Source organism: Astatotilapia calliptera, chromosome 23, assembly GCF_900246225.1.
Source record: "Astatotilapia calliptera chromosome 23, fAstCal1.2, whole genome shotgun sequence".
Taxonomy (NCBI): domain Eukaryota; kingdom Metazoa; phylum Chordata; class Actinopteri; order Cichliformes; family Cichlidae; genus Astatotilapia; species Astatotilapia calliptera.
In genome coordinates, this window is record NC_039323.1 from 16,895,608 (window position 1) to 16,918,264 (window position 22,657).

Below are 22,657 nucleotides of genomic sequence, written 5' to 3' on the forward strand. Positions count from 1 at the left end.
ACGTGTCCTCCTCCTCCCTAGATTTGAAGGACAAGTCGGTCCACCCGATCCCAGGATTCATTGCAGCGTGGTAGTGGAACATATATTTTGGTCCAGAGATGGAGCAGCACTCTCTCTCTCTGAGTCTCTGATGCTGTTTTATGTTTAAGTCTGGCTTCAGTTCAATCTAATTTAGCTGCTATGACATCAGAGAGTGTAGGGAAGGAACAGCCACACCCACAGGTGACATCATGCAGTTTGTGTTTTCACCTTCAGAGGACGACAAATCAACACAGACAGAGAGCTACATTCAGACTTTCCAGCCATCAGTAATAACTTCAAAAATAATCATCAGTGTTTCAGCAGTTATGATATCAGAGATAATCTAGATATGTGTGACAATACTGAACATGACACATGACACACGACACAAATCATGTGATCCACTCTGACTGCACCTTCATTCATGACTTCAACATGTTGAAATGAGCTTTGAAGAAACATTTAGTGAAATAAAGCTTTCATCACAGGATTAATGGGAGCACCAGTTGAACTTTGTACTAACAACATTTTGAATAACAGTTTGAATAAAGCTCAGGTGTTGAAGATACTCACTGATTGAATGGTTGTTTTCAGCTCTGCTCCCAGTCTTTACTGGTGAAGATAGAAGGTGTGACTGGATCTATAGACAGAGAGACAGAAAAGCATGCTGAATATTTGAAGCTTTGCAGTAGAAATGTTTATATTTTAAATACAACAGAGCTGATGTGGGATCAGTGTGTTCACACCTGCAGATACAAGGTTTCATGTCTTCACACGTCAACATTTGAACATTACTCTGACTTAGACTCAGTCTGAGCAGCCAGAGAACATATTTTCACATATCAATACACACAGAGATGAGCCCCTCCCACCTGTCCTTCTCCAGGTGGAGTCCCACCTCCTTACAGGAAGCAGCTCACCTGTGTGTCTGTGTTTAGTGTCCAGGTGTGGAGTGGAGCTTGTTGTTCGTGTGTGTGTTTGAAGAAACTGTAAGTTTGCTTTGTTTCCTCTTTTAACAGTTTGGTTTTATGAACTTTACTGTTTGTTTCTGCTCTCTAGTGTTTGGAGCAGATGTTCAGCTCTTATTTCAGGACAAACTTTGGATCACTCTTGTGTTTGAAGACTAATCCACATCATTTTAGATTATTGATTGACTGGAATCCACACTGGTTATCCGTCAGTAACTTTGCAACAGTTACTGACAGTATATATCGATCTGTATGAAACTTTAGACCCATCAGACTCTAATCAGTAATCTGATAGAACATTGTTCTTCCCTTTAACTAGAAAAAGTCAGATAAAATCAGTTTGTTCTTAAGAAGTCAACATTCAGGTCTTACTAAAGCAATGTTGAGAAAACAAGAAACAAAGAAGCTCCAGCTCAGTTCAGGATCACTGCAAGGAATCTCAGAATAAAAAAATATATTCTCACAAAAACCACAAACATTAACAGCATGTTTTAAACCCTGCATGCTGTGACTTACATCATGGATAATGTGCGTAAAAGATTATGAACTTGTCGACTTTTCCACGTCTTTGTGTTGTTGTCATGTTCACTTGTTCTTAATAAGTGGATTTGGAGTTTTCTTCTTTAGCATTTGAAGGTTTTAATCATTAATAGTTGGTCAGAGTGTGGTCACTTGTGTTTCTCTCTATTTTGAGGTCCCAAGTCTCTGAATTTTTTTTTAACGCTTTGAAATTTTGCTACTTTTGAACTGTTTCCAGTCTCAATGAAGGCTCGCATTAAGTGAATCACGTCTTTACTGTCAGAGTAACGTCTCAAACACATTCATGCCTCTCCCTCCATAAATGAAGAACGTGTAAGATGTAAAGTGCAGAACCTAACTGTAATACTTTTGAAAAAGTCTTATGAAACCAGAGGCTCCCTGAATCTTTGCACCCTCGGTCTGTGCTCTGTGGGAAACTTAATTCTGTAAACTTTATTCTGTAAAAAGACTGTTTTAGAGCAGCCATACTCATGTAAAGGTTAACATCTCCACACAAGATACAACATGAATCAGTACTAGTTATCTGATGTCAGAGTCCTTATATACCAGGCACTCAGTATGTTCAAATTCAGTTGAGGATGTTCAGATGTTCAGATCTAAACCACTTTAACAAAGACTGCACAGTTGTGTCCAGAAGCTCAGGTCTGAGTCTGTCTCAGACCTTGTTGTCAGCAGAGCTGAGGAACTACAGAGCATCAACAGTCTGATCCAGACTGTTGATGCTTTCCTTTAACAATGACTCAGGATAATTCATGAAAACAGAAAATTGGATTTAAAAGTAGAAGGAACAGACTAGAAAGCTGTTTCAAACAATCAAACAGTTTCTCTACTGATAGCTGATGATTGACAAGTCACAGAAACTTGTCAAGCTGGTAGAACAGAACAGGAAGTGAGACATTTCTTATTTACTTTAAGTAAAAAAAAATCTGATAAATAATGTGGATTACTGAGTAAATAAACTTCTGATGTATGTTAGTGTTTTTACAGCTCTGTTAAATAACCTGTTGTTACTGCTGATGCATCCCAAAGATCAGATGTGCTGCAAACTGAAACTATGCTGCATGCAGTTACCTGTTTTTCCAGTTTAAATTTTTATGAAGATTATTTCCTTGTCTGAAAACACCGCCTATCATACAAAGCATTTTTGTTTCTCACGAATATGATGGAAGACAGAGGAAGAAACTAACGCTTCTTCTCACCTGACTGTGTTCCTGTTACAAACATTATAGGGATATTATACAAATTGCTGTAGTTTATAATATAGCTTTTAAACATTTATTTATGCCTGTGTCCCTGAATTAATTTGATAATCATGTGAAGAACTTGTTGTCTACACATGAATTATGGTCTATTAATAAAGTCGAGACTATTAATTCTGATGTTATTATAGGCGATCTGTCAGCTTTCTGTTCAGCTTCCTTCTCTCACCCCAACACAGCAGATGGCGGCGCTCCCTGAGCCAGGCTCTGCTGGAGGTTTCTTCCTGTAAGAAGGGAGTTTTCCCTTCCGCCTTTTACCAAAGCGCTTGCTCATATGATTGATTGAGGGGGGGGGGGGGGGTGTATTACTGTAGCCGTCTTTACCTTACTACAGAAACAACTTTTGGTTTGTTGTTTTTGCTATAGAAATAAAATTGAACTGAACTGGTGCTGTCAATATAGAAACAGTTTGTTCTCATAGTTCCTACTGAAAGTAATATAAGTGTGAAACGTTGCTTTAAAAAAGGATTTAAAGCTAAACAAATGACTTTTAGCTCAGTGTTGCTAAACAGTGTATTTTAACCCAAACCATGATGATGAAATAGAAATCACAGAAACTCTGTCTGCTCTCTTCTGGTGTGTTCAGAGAGCAGGGAGGGTTCTCTGTTTGAGTTAGGATTAAGACTGTGTTGGTCAATCGCTCGAATCTTCTGTGCCGTTTAATAAAAAAACAAACAAACCCCAAAACAACTACAGGATATAATAAAAATCATTTCTCACATACTTGACTCCTCTGCTCAGCAGTATCAGAGCTCTTTTCTTGTTTTCTACTTTCTTGGCTTCCCGTCATGAAGCAACTGCCATCTTGTTTTTTCTTCCATATCTAGTGTCTGTTCTCCATTTTAGAGAATGTAAAGCTGCTGAACCTGTTTTCATGTTAGTGTCTGTTTCAAAGGATGCTTCCTTTGAAACAGCATTTCTTTTTTTTTTTTTTCTTTTTTTTTTTTTTTGCCTGTCCCATTTGGTTCTTTAGCCATCAGAATTGTTGTCTGAAGACCAACAAGGATACCCAATGGATTTACTTTGCCAAATGGATCATCGTGGCATTGCCGTATTGGTCCATTTGGTCGATCTTTGTTTTTATTATTTATTATATTTTATTTTCAGATGTTACAGACGGGACAGACATGAGTGAGGGATAGGAAAGGGAGAAAGAAAGAGGAAGGAAAGGAAAAACAGAAGGGGAGAGGGACAGTGAGAAAGGGGGGGAGAAAAAAAATAAAAATCTCCTGGATCACCTGTTGAGAGAGGAATAGAAAACAAGCAGAAAAAAAAACAAAGCAACATACTAAACACAACACCATCGCATTAATCTAGCTAAGTGTAAACAGCAGTAAATACTAAATATTCAATGTTGTTGTGCAGCACGCAGGACAGATGTGCTTCGAAGTAGCAGCCAAGAAAGGTGTAATTTGGGTCTACGAGCAGTGAACACCCGTGTGCATACCTGTGTGGATCAGCGCGCTTGTATTCCAAAGGTTTCTCCGTGTAATGATCTGCTAGGGAGTGTGTGGGGGGGCCACAGCCCCGTCCTCCGGGGTGTGAAGCGGGTATGGAGGAGATCAAAACTCCAGACATCCAGAGGCCCCCAGAACACAAGAGACCATGGAAGACCAACAGAGGGGCAGCCGCGCCACTGTTCCAGTAAGAGCTGAGGAGAGTCCCAGATGAGGGCTCCCTCAGCAGCCACGGAGCAGAAGCCAGGGGGAGTTGCAGTGACGCGCCCATGAGCTCCCCCAGCTGTGCCTGAGTGACCGAGCCCCAGGCCGAGAGGCCGGGGGCACCCCACCTCCGAAGGGGCCCGAGCGAGCCCTAGGCTCCAGGCCCCGATAAGCGGCCGCCAAGGAGTGAGCCGGTGTGTACCTGGACGCCCACCCCCAGACACAAAGAACCACCAACGCACCGACACCTGAGGGAGTCCGCCACTGGCAGGGGAAGTGGTGGTGGGCGGAGATAGGCCTCCAAACCTTGGAGGGCCTGAGGTGTCCCCAGAGAGGTGGCGTCTGATACCCAACCTGACATATAGACACAGACATACAGGCACACACAGACACAAACATCTATTCCCCCCCCCCCCCCCCCCATGCTCTCATATGCACTCACTCCACACTCAACCAACGTGGAGACAGACATAAAGAGACGCTGTACACACGATCACACTCCCCAAGCGTACTCTACAAACCGGGTCTAGGTGCCCCCGCCCCTGGAGGGGGGAACTGCACCCAGACCCAGGTGGTGTTACCCTTTTCCCTGCGGTGGGGAGAGGCAGACCACCCCGACTCCGTAGCAGCAGGGAGGCCCCACACCCCAGACCGCAGTCGGACGGCCAACTCCTCCTAGCCCTCCCGCTCCAGCAGGCCGCAGAGAATGGGGGTGGGAGAAGACTCCAAACCTCACTCCACCCGCTCATTGTAGTGTTGATGCATGTGTGTTCTAAGGTGCATTTAAAACCCAGGAGGGCATGGAGCTACCTGCCAAGGAGCAGCAGGTAAGCGCATAGTCCCTCCTGCTAGCCCTCAATGTCTAAGTGTATTTAAAATTGAGAGGTGGGCAACGACGCCAGGGGTGAGGTGTACACCCTGATGGTAATTTGGACTCCGTGATTGTGCCCACAGCATTTCTACAGTGTAGCACTGAATCGGTTCACTAAACAGGTTCAGAGGAATAACTGGAATATTTCCCAAACAGAGAGAGCCTGATGAGATTTTTATACCCAGTGTACACTGTTTCTACTTTGAAATATACAATTTTTTGTGCTTTTTAATTACACAAGATAAAATCTTTTGTTTTTTGGATTCCAATAAATTTTACTAAATCTTCTATTTGCAAAATAAAACCAATAAAGGCTCAACTACAGCTTAAAGCCAGTGACAATAAATAGGTTTCAAATAGTTATTAAGTTGCTGTCAGATTAGGGAGCTCTAATGTGAAAGGACAAGTTAAATATTAGGAACCACCATCGAAGAGACTCGCCTCTGCTTTTGAGCTCAGATCTATAAATGTCTAAGATTAGTTGGTTCATAGACTTCAGGGTCATGTTAAGACTGGCAGGCTGTAAACGTTCGGTTAGGTACAGTGGCACCAAACCATCTCTGCACAGACAGCATGCTAACACAAAGCTAGCCAGGAACACAGAGTGATGTCAAATCTGAGTCTCTGGAGCACAGCAGCCAGAGCCTGAACTACAACTGATGAGCAGTCAGGCTGCAGCCTCCTTTTCTACCTGTTCATGTTTCTAAAGTAGAAACACTGTGGTGATCGCTTTGATCATAGAGCTCATAGAGACCAAGAGAAAGTGATCTGTGTTGGTGTGTGGGGCTGTAGTCTGTAGGTTTATATTGTTTAATTGTGAGACAGTTTCAGGTCATTTATGGAGACGTGAAAATAGTGTAACAAGTACAGGAGCAAAATACTCCACCGAGTGGTTAGGTAACATTTTGCGTTACTTTAAAGAAAAATGCAGTCAGACAGCATATTTTAGGAGTGAACACATGAAGGTGTGGCCTGCCTACACACACACACACACACACACACACACACACTGAGAGACAAGAACCCGCAGTTAAATGGTTCAGGGTAGACACACTGGTCCACGGTGTCTCTTACATGCTTTGCCTTAATATGGGATTGGAAAGTGAATCCTTCTCTAAAGCTTGATGCTCGTGTCAACACTGTGGTAAACAAGTTGAAAGAACGATCAAGCCTCTTATAAACGCATCCTTGAAATAATAACACATTCTTTTGTTACTTCTTGTCTCGATTAGTTTTCTTTTTATCAGAATCAGCGAGGCCTCTGTTGCTCGTCTACATTTGATGCAAAACACTGGTGCTTGATTTTTATCTGGTGCAAGTGAAGAGCACCTGAGTTCAGTGTCAGCTTACCGTTAACGACTTTGCTTGTTTGTGAATATATTTTAAAATCATTTTTGTTGGCCTTTAAGTCTCTTAATGGTTGTCCCTATTTTATCTGTGTGAGCTGCAGCACCTTTATGTCCCACCTTGTACTCCCAGGTCAGCATACCAGATGTTTTTACTTGTTTCAAAGACACAATGTAAACTGAGAGAGATTTCACAGCTGTGGCGCAAAAATTGTGGAATGATTTGCCGTTGATGTCCAGCTCCTTCAATCCCTGTTTTGTAAATCTTATTTTTTTAAATCACGCTTTTACTCCGAACCTATAACTCAGTGTGAGATGTTGTCTGTGATCTTAAGTTACTTTTTATTTTTCCTTTTATTGTTCAAATTCTTTAACTCCTGTATCTGTATCTTTACATTCTGGTTTTTATGTTATTGTACAGCATTGTTGCTGTTTTTAAATGCTCTATAAATAAAGTGGTATTCCAAACTTACAAACACAAAGTGTGTGGAACAAGAACAACACACACACACACACGTACACAAGTTAAGAAAGGATCCTGTTTCTCTTGCTTCATTCTTTAAATCATTATAGATTATTGACTGGAATCAAAAAGTTTGATGAACAGCTCATGTTTGATTTCTTCACACAGCTGGACCAACGAGGCCGAGTGTGTCTGCCATTTCCTGTAAGTGTGTGATCAGAGTCTGGGAATCATACTAAACACACTGAATGAGCTCGACTGGAGAGACTCTGAGCCTTTATATTTACAGGGACAGCAGGAGATAGAGAGTGGACTTTTTGAATGATTATTCCTTACAAATGTATCTTAGATAAAGATCAAACGTGTCGGCTTCTGATTAAAAATACTACGCCACAAACTGTTGGCTCTGTTCCAACAGGAACCAGCGTTAGAAAACACATAAGGTTAGTATAGTTCACTGAAACTAAACTCAAAAGTAAAATTAGATCTGAGAAAACATTTTTAACTAACTAAAATTATAATAAAAAGTAAACTTAAAAAGATTACAACTAAATAAACTAACTGAAATTAAATTATTGGGGTAATATCCTTCGTTTTAGGTTTTATAGTTTGTTAAAAATCAATACTTACCTTATGAGGCTTTAAGAGACATAGTTACTTAGACTTTGGATGTCTCCATGACTGAGAGTCACAGCTTTCAAAAGGTTCTGTTTTTATTATAAAATCTGTACTGATTTTCTTTAGTCTAGCCTCTGACATACACAATTAATCTGCCTTCTCCATCTTCCTTTGGTTTGCTGTCTACATTAATCCTGAACTCACAGTGACAAAATATCACGTGTTATTTTTCTCATTACCAGTAAATCAAAGGAGAATTTCAGTTGATGTGCACATGAATGGTTTGTGTTTCCTCTGTAGGTGAAGGTAGAAAGTGTGCGTGAGCTGATGTGGATGTGAATTCAGCAGCATGGATCAGTGTGAGGACAGAGAGGAGGGAGTCCCTCCCTCTAAAACCACTCTGTGTGGGGAACATGAGAGCCAGACCAAAGCTCAGAGGTGAGATGACCATCTCTAACTGTCCATGACTCTTCTCCATGTCACAGCTCAGCACTCACATCACTGCTCCATCATTATTCACAGGAAGAAACGAGGAACTAAACAGAAACATGAACCTGGACCCAGCTGTGTGTCCTTACAGAGTGACCGGTCAAAGGATTTTTATATTAAGTTTAAAGCAGACCACTGTTCTTCTGCAGAGAGGTAATGTGAGGCTGAGTGTATATTTTGTCCAATCACTGATAAATAGTGAGATGCACTTCCTTTTTTTTTTTTTTTTCATTTTAAATAAATAAATAAAGCAGCAAACTATTTCTCCAGCCTAAATGATGGTCTTCTAAGTTTGTGACACACCATTTCCTCTACAGCTTATGAGTTATCTGCTGTAGGCTATGTGTTTGAGAATTATACCACGGAGTCAAGTACTTCTGATTTGAGGCTCTATTTTTCACAGGAGCTACAGTATCCAGTGTCATACATAGTAAGGAGGCAAAATCATTAACAAGATAATCGACCTCTGTTGGCGTAGCGTTCAAGTAGCTGCTCTGCTCTATGTTGGTACAGGGCACTGAAGAAGATAACAGTGGGTTGATTATATTCTTAAACTCAGTTACAGCACTTTCAGAAAGACACATTCTGTGATGAAGTCTACTCCCTGCTGCTGTGTAATCAGTTATTGTAAGTGGAAATGTTATCAGGAAATGATCAGACAAGAGAGGGTTGTTAAAGATTTATTTAAGTTAACCTATTCATCCTGATGCAACCAGGTCTCTGTAAGGCCGAATGAAACGAATATCTTCTATATTCAATCATATACTAACAGGGACTCAAAAGATTATTAAACATCAGAGACCTAATAATACACATTTAACTGTTTTACTCAGTTCCAGATACTCTTGTTTTGTTGTTGTTGTTGTTTTTACTATATATATATGCTTAAATAGTATTTGGATGACTTGGACTCCTCCCAGAGCATCAGCAAACCATCTTTGAGCATGGGGTTTGGGGGAGATGACAGGAGGAGAGAAGCAGCATAGAAACATACAAGACTGTACTCTGGTTCCTGCTCTCAGTTTTATGTCATCACGTTTCATAATAATCTGTAAAGCCCTTGTCGTTTTCTGGACATCACTCAGACAGACATTAGTTTCAAGAGAACATGTCACCACTGGTCTGACTGGGAAGGGACCCAAACTTGTTGTTACACACCAATTAAATATTACTTTTGAAGACCTCAGATTGACAGTTTAATTGCAGTTTTGCCAAATCTGTGTTTATCCTTAGACATCAGTTTAACATTTAGTGTTTCCTGCTCTGAGCCCAAGAATACATTTGGCTGTGGTCGCTGCAGCTTCATATTCCTAAGAATGGTTAATAGAATAGTTGGTGGTATACTGCAGGCTTCTGTTTAGGGCTATGCTTCCACCTCAGAGTCACCTATGTGGTCTAATTCCCCTGCTGTTTGAGATATTTTGCTGATGGACAGCTAAAAGTCACATTTATAATAACAGAGAGACTTGTGAGGTGTGTATTAGGACTGACAGATACATTTATGGTGCAGTTGTCAGATCTCTTTGCATTTTAACTTTATCTTTGATGTATCTACTTTCAAGATACTGTCTATAAATGCACCAAAACTAGATGTGTCAGAGATCATCTGCATACTAAATGTTTGAGATCCTGAAATATGACCACACCAGACATTTAACAAATAAATTGTCATGATTCGGCTGTGTGGCAGGCAGGAGAAGGACCCAAACGCAAACTCACGGAGACGAAACGTAAACTCAAAAACACAGCTTTAATGCTGGCATAAAGTGAAACACAAAAAACAGTACTAAACTTAAACTGGGGAGACTAAAGCACGAGGAGCCACAGGGAAAAATCACACAGCTATGAGGGAGACTACGACACTGACAAAGAGAAACACAGGGCTTAAATACACAGAGGGATAACGAGGGAATGAGACACAGAAGGAGAGCACAGCTGGGAGAAATCAGGCTGGACGAGACAGAGACTCAAAACTAGAAACACTCACATGAGGCATGGACCTACAAAGTAAAACAGGAAAGATCACACAGAGACGCGAACTTGACACAGTGGAGACAGCAACTAAGAAACACAGAGACATAAACCATAAGGCAGAGGACTCTAAGAACCGAAAGACACAGAGGGGAAATCAAACATGCAGACACAGACTTACACAGAACAGAGGGGACACAGAGAAACATGAAGGGCAAGGGATCGAAACTAGAAACCATAAAATAACTCACAAGTACAATATTACAAACATCACAAGGAACTAAAAACGCTGGGTCAGGGGACCCAGGACCATGACATAAATCATTACTGCAGTGCTTAACTATAAATTTCAACATTCGTGTTTTATATGACACATCTTAAAAACATGCCTAATTTAGATTGCCATGCACTTACAATGTTATTAGTTAAACTTAAAAAGATAACACTAACATTGGTCAAGATATCCAGGAGCAGGTCTAGAAAAATTTTGTTAGGGTGGCAAGGAAATCAAATAAGGTTGCAAACACATGTACAGATATTACATTCTGTAATATGCATTATATATTGTTAAAATACATCAAATGAAATAAGTATACATGTTTCATATAATCATAGTCTATAACTTTTTTATTTTCTTTAGCCCACATAATTAAACATTTCAGTTACATAAAACATGTTAAATCTTTATTTTATCTTTATTTTATGCACTCTATGGTCTATATAATAAATAAGTATGAAGCCCAATAAGTATAACATCCAGAAAGCTACACATCATTCATTAACAAATACACATCTAACTTAGGTTTCACACTCTTTCCTTGATTTGAAAGAATGAAATTGTTACATGTTTACATTTATACAAAATGTCAGAAATCTGCACTCTTCATACACAAATGTTCAGCCAAAAATTGAAAACTAATTTTTCATGATTGATTATAACTTGTTATTTTTGACTACTTTTGATTTTAGGAGAAGGAGGCACTCACACAAGCTCCCACTACCCACTAGCTTGTAGTTTTTGTTGTTTTTTGTTTTGTGTTGTTTATTTAATTCGTTTTCAGATGTTCATAAAGAAAAGCTGGTTACATCAATTCATCCCTTATGTTCCAATACAGCCACCAGGCTGCGCTAGCTTTGGGGAGGAAGGAGTCACTGAGTTTAATAAAAGCAGAGGAGGGGGGCTCTGTGCGCTTTTTGTGCTTACACAACAATTAGTGTAGCAACAGCAAGACTATTATCCAACTTTGGTCATGATTTGAAAGCACTTTAAGTGCTCAGTTAGTGCTCATCCCTAGACTAGGAGTCAGACAGGGTATCATCAGAGCTCCGGGTGTTTTATTTTTCTTGAAAAATCCAGAGGACTAGCAACATTTTAGGTTTTAATGTTTTGTTGTATTATTTTGACTCTTTGATTCCTCCACAGAGTGGACCAAGAGAACTCAGAGGTTCCCAGTGGTCAGTCTGCCCAGCAGCATCAAACACACCTGGACTCCATATTTATGGTGTGTACATGTACAACAACTACTTTTACATCTGTTCTGTTCGGTTGTCTCCATGCTGGGCACCTGGGTTCTGATTTAGAACATAAAGGTTTTTTTTTTTTAACAGAACGTTAATGGTCAGAATGGTATGTTGTAAGGCTAGCTTTAAAGACAGGGAGAGAATTAATGTTGTGAATGTGCTGTGGTAGTGTGTCCTAAAGATGAGTGGCCACTGAGCTAAAAGCTCCAAAGCCCATCATGGTTTGGTGAGTAGATGGTAAAATAACAGTAGCAAAGGAGGAGGATCTAAGTGTAGAGGAAGGTGTGAGAATATGCAGAAGACAAGAGATGTAGAAGGGGGATTTTTTTGAGGGACTTGAAAGTAAAAAGCAGAATCTTAAAATGAATGAGATATTTTACAGAAACCCAGATGTTGAAGGACAGCAAGAATTTGTTCTATGGAAAGCATTGTGGCAATGACACAAGCACTTGCATTTTGCACAAGCTGAAGTCTTTGGAGAAGTTTCTGTGGTAAAGGAACAACACTGACAACTCTGCCAGCTTATGATCTGAGAGTTTTCAACTGCACATACTAATTATGATCTGAGAGATACAATGTAAACCATTCATGGGAGTTGCAAACAGATCACTGTATCACAGACAGAGCCCAGATCAAGGAGTACAAGTATGGCTAACACCCAGAGTAAGCCACCATTAGAAAATATTTTGTGATTTTGTCCAGGGCTGTCTCTGCACTGTGAAGTGGCCTAAAAATCCAGACTGAAATCATTCAAATAGATCAATAGATAGGAGTAAATCTGTACAGCAACAGAGTTTTCTAGAATTTTTGAAAGAAAATAAATTACCATTTGGATGGAACTGGAATTATTACTATTTTAAGAGGTAGAGGGGAAAATATGCATGTTAGGGAAACGTGAATACTCTCAATTATTAAAGAGAAAGGGGAATGAACAGTGTTTAACCGTGTAGGAAATAGGTCAAGGTGCCAGGTAGAATCAAGATCCTCAGCTGCAGCCACCTCAAAGCAGCATTGTGAAGCTTCCTGGCACATATAAACCTTTATCCAACAGGGCTTGAAATTTCTTGGGGGATTGTGTTTATTGCACATAATTAAACTGGTTCTATTAACGCTAATTTTTCTTATAACCTTTCTTTCTTGCTTCTTTTTCTTCACCCCGCAACTGGTTGAGGTTTTGGGGCTACTGGGTCATTCATAAAGTATTATTTTCCAGATGCTTGAGGACAAAATCATCTCTTTTGTGAAGAACGAGCTGAAGAGGATTCATAGAGATCTCAGGCTAGAAGGCCTAGAAAGCTGCTCACCTGACCGATGTGAGGATGAGTTATTAGAGGGTGAGGATGAAGAGCAGAGTAACAGCAGCAGAGAAGCATTTGTGAAGATAACAGTCGACTTCCTGAAGAGAATGAAGCAGAAGGAGTTGGCTGAGTGCCTGCAGAGCAGTGAGAATATTTCTCTAAATATTTATGCTGCTGGATAAATAAAAGCCTTTGCTAATGACTGAAGAAATAAACAAAAATAAATTCAAAATGTGTACACTTAGAAATACTTTATTGATGTATTTTCACTGGTTGGTTCTTTTAGGAACCACAACAAGAAACTTCCAATGGTGTCAGCCCATACTTAAATCTAAGCTGAAGAAGAAGTTCCAATGTGTGTTTGAGGTGATTGCTAAAGCAGGAAACCCAACCCTTCTGAATCAGATCTACACAGAGCTCTGCATCACAGAGGGAGGGACTGCAGAGGTCAATGATGAACATGAAGTCAGAAAGATTGAAACAGCATTCAGGAAACAAGACAGACCAGAAACAACAATCAGACAAGAAGACATCTTTAAAGCCTCACCAGGAAGAGATGAACCAATCAGAACAGTGCTGACAAATGGAGTGGCTGGCATTGGGAAAACAGTCTTAACACAGAAGTTCACCCTCGACTGGGCTGAAGACAAAGCCAACCAGGACATCCAGTTCATATTTCCATTCACTTTCAGAGAGCTGAATGTGCTGAAAGAGGAAAAGTTCAGCTTGGTGGAACTTGTTCATCACTTCTTTACTGAAACCAAAGAAGCAGGAATCTGCAGCTTTGAAGACTTCCAGGTTGTGTTCATCTTTGATGGTCTGGATGAGTGTCGAGTTCCTCTGGACTTCCACAAAACTACAATCCTAACTGACCCTAGAAAGTCCACCTCAGTGGATGTGCTGTTGATAAACCTCATCAGAGGGAATCTTCTTCCCTCTGCTCACCTCTGGATAACCACACGACCTGCAGCAGCCAATCAGATTCCCCCTGACTGTGTTGACATGGTGACAGAGGTCAGAGGATTTACTGACCCACAGAAGGAGGAGTACTTAAGGAAGAGATTCAGAGATAGGGAGCAGGCCAGCAGGATCATCTCCCACATCAGGACATCACGAAGTCTCCACATCATGTGCCACATCCCAGTCTTCTGCTGGATCACTGCTACAGTTCTGGAGGATGTGCTGAGAACCACAGAGGGAGGACAGCTGCCTAAGACCCCGACTGAGATGTACATCAACTTCCTGGTGGTTCAGGCCAAAGTGAAGAAGGTCAAGTATGATGAAGGAGCTGAGACAGATCCACACTGGACTCCAGAGAGCAGGAAGATGATTGATTCTCTGGGAAAACTGGCTTTCGATCAGCTGCAGAAAGGAAACTTGATCTTCTATGAATCAGACCTGACAGAGTGTGGCATCGATATCAGAGCAGCCTCAGTGTACTCAGGAGTGTTCACACAGATCTTTAAAGAGGAGAGAGGACTGTACCAGGACAAGGTGTTCTGCTTCATCCATCTGAGTGTTCAGGAGTTTCTGGCTGCTCTTCATGTCCACATGACCTTCATCAACTCTGGAATTAATCTAACTGAAGAACAAGAAATGACACCCCAGAAGTCAGAAATCAGACAATCTGGAGAGAAACATTTCTACCAGAGTGCTGTGGACAAGGCCTTACAGAGTCCAAATGGACACCTGGACTTGCTCCTCCGCTTCCTCCTGGGTCTTTCATTGCAGACCAATCAGACTCTCCTACGAGGCCTCCTGACACAGAGAGGACATAGCTCACAGACCAATAAGGAAACAGTCCAGTACATCAAGAGGAAGCTCAGTGAGAATCTGTCTGCAGAGAAAAGCATCAATCTGTTCCACTGTCTGAATGAACTGAATGATTGTTCTCTAGTGGAGGAGATCCAACAGTCCCTGAGTTCAGGAAGTCTCTCGACAGATAAACTGTCTCCTGCTCAGTGGTCAGCTCTGGTCTTCATCTTACTGTCCTCAGGAAAAGAAATGGATGTGTTTGACCTAAAGAAGTACTCTGCTTCAGATGAGGCTCTTCTGAGGCTGCTGCCAGTGGTCAAAGCATCCAACAAAGCTCTGTAAGTAAACATAACACCCAGTACCACCCAGACCCATAAAATGGACCCACAGCTTTTCTTCAACTCCTCAAAAATATGAATGAATAGAAATGCAAAGAAAATAAAAATCATGATTTTTATTTCATTCTTTTTGCCTATAAAAAGTACATGGGACCATCAAATGTTCTGCTCCTGTAACATTCTCTCATCAGTTTTCAGTCTGATCCTGTCAACTAAATTCTTTCCTTCATTACACAGACAGTTGTAACATTGTTCTTTGTATGTTATGATTAGCCTTGCTGGTATACTACAGCATAATATGTATCATATGCCCTAGCTTTTGGTTTTCTGTTAAAGGTTCTAAGAATTGTTTTTACTGATTCGGGAAAAAAGTCTTTCTCCACACACTTAATATTGATTGAATTTTTCCCAGTTTTTAAGAAGTTTTTTAATTAGTAATTTTGGTGGAACTTTGCCATTCAGAACTATCTGCACTAACAGCATAATTCAGCCTTCAACATCAAGTACCTCCATGCTCAATTTTTTCAACATAACAACATTGGCCTGATCCTTTCAGGTGTACACAACTCAGGTTGTTTACTCATAATCTTGTCTCCATGTCCAATGCATATAATTAAGTCAGCAAACTGTAACTACTGGAAGGCAGCTTGTATCAAACAGAAGATAAATAAGGAGATGCAACAACGTTCAGTTTGTAGTAAAATTTACATTATTTTGAAACCGTATCTAGCAACAAAAGTCCCAGATATTATCATTTGTAAATTATGTTCTCATGTGTAAGTGAGTATTGTTCTATCACTACAAGTACTAGCTCCTTACCTGTTTACAGAGCAAGCTCAAAGTTTTTTTTACAGACTTTAATTTTAAGTTGTATTCTTATTTATGAAGTGCACATGCAAATGTTTTTTGTAGCAGCATGACTATAAGCCATTTCATTTGTTCAGATTGTCAGAATGTAACCTCTGCGAGAGAAGCTATGAAGCTCTGTGCTCAGTTCTCAGCTCCCAGTCCTCTAGTCTAGAAGAACTTGACCTGAGTAACAATGACCTGCAAGATTCGGGAGTAAAGCTTCTGTCTGCTGGATTGAGGAGTCCAACTTGTACACTGAAAAGTCTCAGGTCAGGAATGTTTTTTGATGTAGTTTTTTTTATCAGTATTGAAAAATTGTGTCATATTTGTGTTATTTTATTAGACAAAGACAAATATTATGGAATTCTAAATTGACTTTTTATTTTACATTTCTCTCTATATTACCGTTTTATTTTTTCATTTTTCATTTAATTCAAAAAACAAACAAACTGATAAGTATGAACCTGTGTGTATAACATATTTTTTAATGCAATAGTTGATTCAGAGATTTGGGATATTTTGCATTCACATCATATCAATTTCCTTTGCTTATTACCAACTGTTTGATGCAGGAGTGCATCAAATTTACGTCAAACCTTTAACTTGATGGAAATGACAATTCTAAAAGAGAAGTCAAACATGGGATATCACCAGAGAGTAAAGAAATCGGGACATGAAACAAAAGAAATATACAAGGAAGGTATACTATGATGCTACAGCAAAGGCCAAAGGGAAATATATAGAGTGGTTTCTAGAAATTATAATTTTATTTTGTCTAATCAGTCAGAAATGTTTATTTAACCAACTCTTTCATCAACAAAACTTTCCAGCTTGATTTCGGTCTGTTTTGTAGGTTAATACACAGTATGTTTATAAACTGGAAGTTGGTTACTCATGTTATTCCTAAAACCCTGGTCAAATTGTCTATTTTGGGCTCACCATTCCTTTTGCCTTCTTTTAAACATAAATATCTAAACGTAAATATCTAATATGTAAATAGAAACCTAATTGTGGTTTAAGAAAAAAATGAATTAATAAAACGACAATTGGAATTTTATCACAATACCACATTTAATTACATGTGAACTAGATATGTTTGACACAGAAGTTACAAACATGGCATTTCAAGGTTTACAACACCTTAAAGCAGAGAAAGCATCAAACATCTCATTTCATACTGTGACATACACCTGTTTTTTCAGAGCGTCTGCAAATTAAATTCAAAATGTGACACTAGCACTAAGATGTGTCACCAGCCCTTACCTGTCAATGTCAAATATTCTGTCAGTTATTAGTCCTGTGCTTCTTTTAACTCTCATTGTACTAAAATGTGTAATAAATGTAGCTTGTTAGTAGCTGTTAAATTTTCTGTCCTTAGTGATATGCCCATCAAGGGCCCCCAAAAACAACAAAACAAAAATCAAACAAAACAAAACAAAAAAAACATTGGTTATTGACAATTCTGTTTATAGAAATGTGACTCTAGACATTCCAGGTAACTGAGCCTTGTGCTATATTAACATGATAAATATAATAAAATAATATCAGTGAACGGAAATACAAATCTTAGAATAAAAAAAAAAAATAGACTAATTACACTCAGCTTGAATCTGAATAAAAACAAAGAAAATTAAAAATGCATATCCATTTCCTGTTGCCTACATTTTAGACAGTTACTAAATAGGAAATTGATGTTTGGTTGTAATACAGGCTGTGATCAGCTGACCTGCTGCTCTTTGTGGATGTACACAACTAAATTCAACCAGATGCCAGCAGTTGTTTATTGAGTTGTCCTGGTTGATTTCCATCCTCTACACTGACAGTACACTGTTTATGCTGTCTTTATATTAGACTGTATAAAGTTGGTATGAAGGCGAGATTCAGTCAATGAATGTCAGCATCATCAGCTAAAATTCATATAAGTCTCTGCTACACTTGATATAAGCTAACTCTTACCATGAAACCACAGCCACTGTGCACCAGTCACACACTGTTCTTCACTTTAAATACATCACAGTACAGCAAACTAACCTGTTTATCCTGCACTAACCTGCAGAGGATTTCATTCAGCCTTTAAATAGCACAATTACCTCAGTTTGTTTTACAAACTGTCAGTGCGCCCCAGGGTGGCTGTGGCTACAATGTAGCTTGCCATCACCAGTGTGTGAATGGGTGGATGACTGGTTGTGTAAAGCGCTTTGGGGTACATAGGGACTAGTAAAGCGCTATACAAATACAGGCCATTTTATTTATTTTTTTTACACCATGTTTCACAATATGAAAATACATAAAGTCACACATACAAACTCAATATCTGACTTAAAAACATGAAGACTTATATTTGAGCTTTAAATGAGCAGTTCTTACCTTTAAATCTAAGGCTGAAACGCTGCTTTTGAAATACCATTACAGTTAAAAATAAGTCAATGCCTTCATGCATGCTCTTCTTCAGTAGGGCTAGCTAATCACTGAAGTACAACAAACTCAACTCACAGACACCTGCAGTCATTCCAGTGCTGTGCCAAAAATAAACAAGCAAACAAAACAAAAGAACCCTGTCCTATACACGCCATCTTCTTTTTCGTCTCCTATCTCTTGCATCATCTGCATAAAATCACATAAAATGCACTTCTGTGCACCTTCTTCCATTCTTACACGTCACCCTATGTTTCTCCTTTTGCTTTTCTTGAAGTACATATTCAAATATTCAAAGTCATTTCCATTCCTTTGGAAAATTACACATAACCTATGTCCTTCTGCATTTCTCAAAATTATCATTACCCAACACCTCCTCATCAACGCAGGTCACTTCACCTGTATGTTCACTAAAGTCTGCTCCAATAACCATTCTCTCCCTCTGGGAGGATTGGATTCCAATTTATCCAGCTTACTCCAGAATTTTGGTTTCTCTTCTTACTGAAATCCTAGCTTTGGGGCCTATGCATTAAGGTTCAGCATAACTGAAAACAGAAATGCTGTAGGTGACGTCTGACGCCAGAGACTTGGCAGAAAAAAACTGAATTAAACAAACAAACGTAGTGTGCATAGTGTAGTGTACGCTGTTAAGTGCCAGGAGGATCGCCATGATTTATACAAGAGGAAAACCAAACAACCTCTGGCAAAGCGGATGGCACAACACAGAAGAGCTAACTTGTCAGGTCAGGACTCTGCAGTCTATTTACACCTATAGGCCAGAAAGGACTGAAGGTCCAGATGAACAGAATTAACCTTTTGGGATATACTTACCTGGATGATTGAGCATGCATCAAAACAATTTTTGAGGCTTAAATGATACCAAACCATTAATGGACAATTAACAACATTTGAAAAATAATTTCTAATACCCTGGAGGACAGCAAGGATAATTTGGAAGGTCTCCAATAATACATTTACTGGTGCTTCTACGCTATAGTCATGAAGAAGGCCCAGAAGTCATCTTCCCCAGCCAAGAACGAGACGTTTTCCCAGAGAATAGGCACCTAGCAGGAACAACATGACAGACCAGTAAAGACATCCTGGAATCAATTCCTAAGTAATTTTCCAGCAATAACGCAAGGTTGACCCTGGTTGAAATTCTACACAGGGAATTGGAATACATGAGGGAATCTTTGGAATACAGCACACAAGTGGAAACACTCACTGCTGAAAACGCCTTGCTATGAGACTCAGTCAAGTCTCTAACTGAGAATGTCACCGAGGTGAGTAAAAAAACCAAAAAAATAAAATAAAAGAGACCATCATCGATCTCCAGGCCTGTAGCATGAGAGACAACCTGGTGTTTTCAGGCATTTCAGGCCTTCATTAAGACCCATCTAAGCTTCCAGAGGACATTGTGAAGAAAATCTCTGAAAGAATCCATGGGTGCAAAGAGTGCATGCTATTGTGGCAAAATTTGAACATTTTAAGAGAAGGAACTAAAAGTAATGGACTTGAGCATAACTGGCCAGTTTCTTAGAAAGATCCACTACATATATTTCTCCTGCTCTTCCCTACAACATCTATCTTGCCTCAGTCATGTCAATTCATTAAGCCAGTCGTGTCATAGCAGATAAAACACCACCAGTCTTTGTTAAAGTTATTGATTACAGGGTTCTAGTTTTCTCTTTCATCCCTCCAGCTTGCCCCCTTTTCATGTTTTCCGGTTAAGTCACACACAACTTTCTTGGAAGATGAAGTGCTGTTTGTTACTTTTTTCACTCCTTCTTACCCCTACCCTCACCACACTTTCTTGCACCACGTTCACGTTTTTTTTTCCTCTTTACTTGAATAGGAATTTAATTTCCTATTCAATTCCTCGTCATCACACACAGCATTCAACATTAATACACACACAACTATGGGCAAAGTAGGGATAAAGCCAATGACCAGCACATTTCTGCATCAGAGAATAAATGAGTGAGAGCAACAGCAACAACAAAAAACAATAACAAATAAAACAATACTTCTCTGCAGTCTTTACAGATGGCTTGTTGTTTTGTGTGTCTGCAGTCTTTCAGGCTGTCTGATCACAGGGGAAGGCTGTACTTCTCTGACCTCAGCTCTGAGCTGCAACCCTTCCCATCTGAGAGAGCTGGACTTGAGCTACAATCATCCAGGAGACTCAGGAATAAACCTACTTATGGCTGGACTGAAGGATCCACGCTGGAGACTGGACACCCTCAGGTATGGCGAGAATGTCTGATAGAGAAGGAAGAGCTGGAAACATATTCTGTGCTCTGCACGCACTTCCTGTTTGTTTCAGGCAGATGTGACATAAACAATCACATACATGAACATTGTTCATTTGCTTGTAACAGCAACTCTGGTAGCACATTATAACTTGACCTGCAGGTGTAAGTACCCTATAATTAAGTGCAATTTGCAAGTAATAAGTCATGTCTTTTGCAGAAATAATAAAAAAAATAAAAATTGCACTTAGTCGTATATACAGCTCTAACAAGCTTATATGAATCCCTGACAACATCAGGCAGGTGTGTGGGCTAATAAAGTGTCAGCCATGTTAAATGTTTGCGTTTTGCATTCTGGATGAACAGCTTTAGATAGGATAAAAACAGATAAAGAAACAAGGCTGTGAATCGTTTAAGTCTGTATGTGTGACAAAGAGGCAGACAGGAGTAGCTAACATTCAGAAATTGCAGCTTAAATACTGATCTCAGCAGGATTAGTGTATCATACTGTTTATGGGCCATGGTAAAATCAATATTTCATTCTCATTCAGTTGTTTGACAACAATAACTGAAAAAGGTGTACTTGAGAACACATTTACTGTGGATTCAGCTGTGAATGTCGAGTGTCTCAGAAAAATCCAGAGCAGTGTAAAGTAACATAGATAGCATAAGCTGTTTACCTGCTTAAAGAGCATTTCAAATGAGCATTTGCTACTAACCAGAGCAGTTTGATCCATGTATGGATTGAAGTGTATTTTTAAAAATGTTGGACTGTTCCTTTATCAGTGTCTAAAAGTATGCGTATGAGAGTGATGTAATGTCCATGTGTGCATGCTGAAAGAGACTGTGCTGGTCTGACCTCCCTCCTCCTTTCAGGGTGGAGCCTGCTGGAGTCCAATGGTTGACACCAGGTCTGAGGAAGTGTAAGTGTGTTTTTAATGTGATTAATGAAACAAAGCAGTACACATTCAACCATCTTCAAACTGGCACATCACTCCTATACATCTCTGATGGCAAGAGTCATCATGAAAATGTCAATCAATGAACAGATGATGGCTCAATAACTGCAGCTGGATTGTGTTTGTTCTCTCCATCAGATTCCTGTCAACTCACAATCGACACAAACACAGTACACACAAACCTCAAAATGTCTGACAACAACAGGAAAGTAACAGGTGTGAAAGAGATTCAGTCATATCCTGATCATCCAGACAGATTTGAAGTTTGGTCTCAGCTGTTGTGTAGAGATGGTCTGACCGGTCGCTGTTACTGGGAGGTCGAGTGCAAAGGACACGTTTATATATCAGTAAGTTACAGAAGAATCAGAAGGAAAGGAGACAGTTATGACTGCTTGTTTGGAAACAATGATCATTCCTGGAGTCTCATCTGCTCTGATGATGGGCCTTATTCCACCACTCACAATAAGATATCAGCCCCCATCTCCTCCTCCTCACCCTCTGTCTCTAACAGAGTAGCAGTGTATGTGGACTGTCCTGCTGGCACTCTGTCCTTCTACAGAGTCTCCTCTGAAACTCTGATCCACCTCCACACCTTCAACACCACATTCACTGAAACTCTTTATCCTGGGTTTAGACTTTACTCTTACCCTCCTGGTGCCTCAGTGTGTCTGTGCTCAGTTGAGTGTAAAGAGTCTCATTTTGTTTGAGAAAAACTCTGACTGTTGAACAGATAGTTCAATCTGTACATGTCTGTCTCTTTCACTCAGAAACACGTTTTCAGATTCATGGATTCAATCCATTCATGTTTTAAACTGTTCTAAATGATTCCTTGTAAATGTTTTCCTGTCTTTTTTCCACTTAAAGCGTCACAGTGAATATCAGTATGCTGTATTTCTCTGAAGCTCGGATAACAACCAGCTCTTTTGTATTTTCAACAAGTCTGAGCTTATTATAATGAATCCAAATGATTTTGCTTTCTTAATTTCGTTTTCTCTCCACATGATCTTACAGTTTCACACATTTGTTTGAAGCTACACATTTAAAAATGCTCCAGCCATGTAAA

At 39.7% G+C, this 22,657-nt stretch overlaps 1 protein-coding gene across 1 annotated transcript; it reads left to right on the forward strand.

The window, feature by feature from the left end:
* The first annotated feature begins 979 nt into the window (after window positions 1-979).
* LOC113015944 (NLR family CARD domain-containing protein 3-like) lies at window positions 980-22,356 on the forward strand. Its single transcript, XM_026158331.1, has 10 exons — window positions 980-1,010; window positions 8,048-8,185; window positions 8,270-8,389; window positions 11,631-11,709; window positions 12,942-13,170; window positions 13,313-15,119; window positions 16,064-16,237; window positions 20,457-20,630; window positions 21,512-21,558; window positions 21,733-22,356. Exons 2-10 carry the CDS (start codon window positions 8,097-8,099, stop codon window positions 22,299-22,301), a joined length of 3,288 nt encoding a protein of 1,095 aa, XP_026014116.1. The 5' UTR covers window positions 980-1,010; window positions 8,048-8,096; the 3' UTR covers window positions 22,302-22,356.
* Window positions 22,357-22,657: the final 301 nt, after the last annotated feature.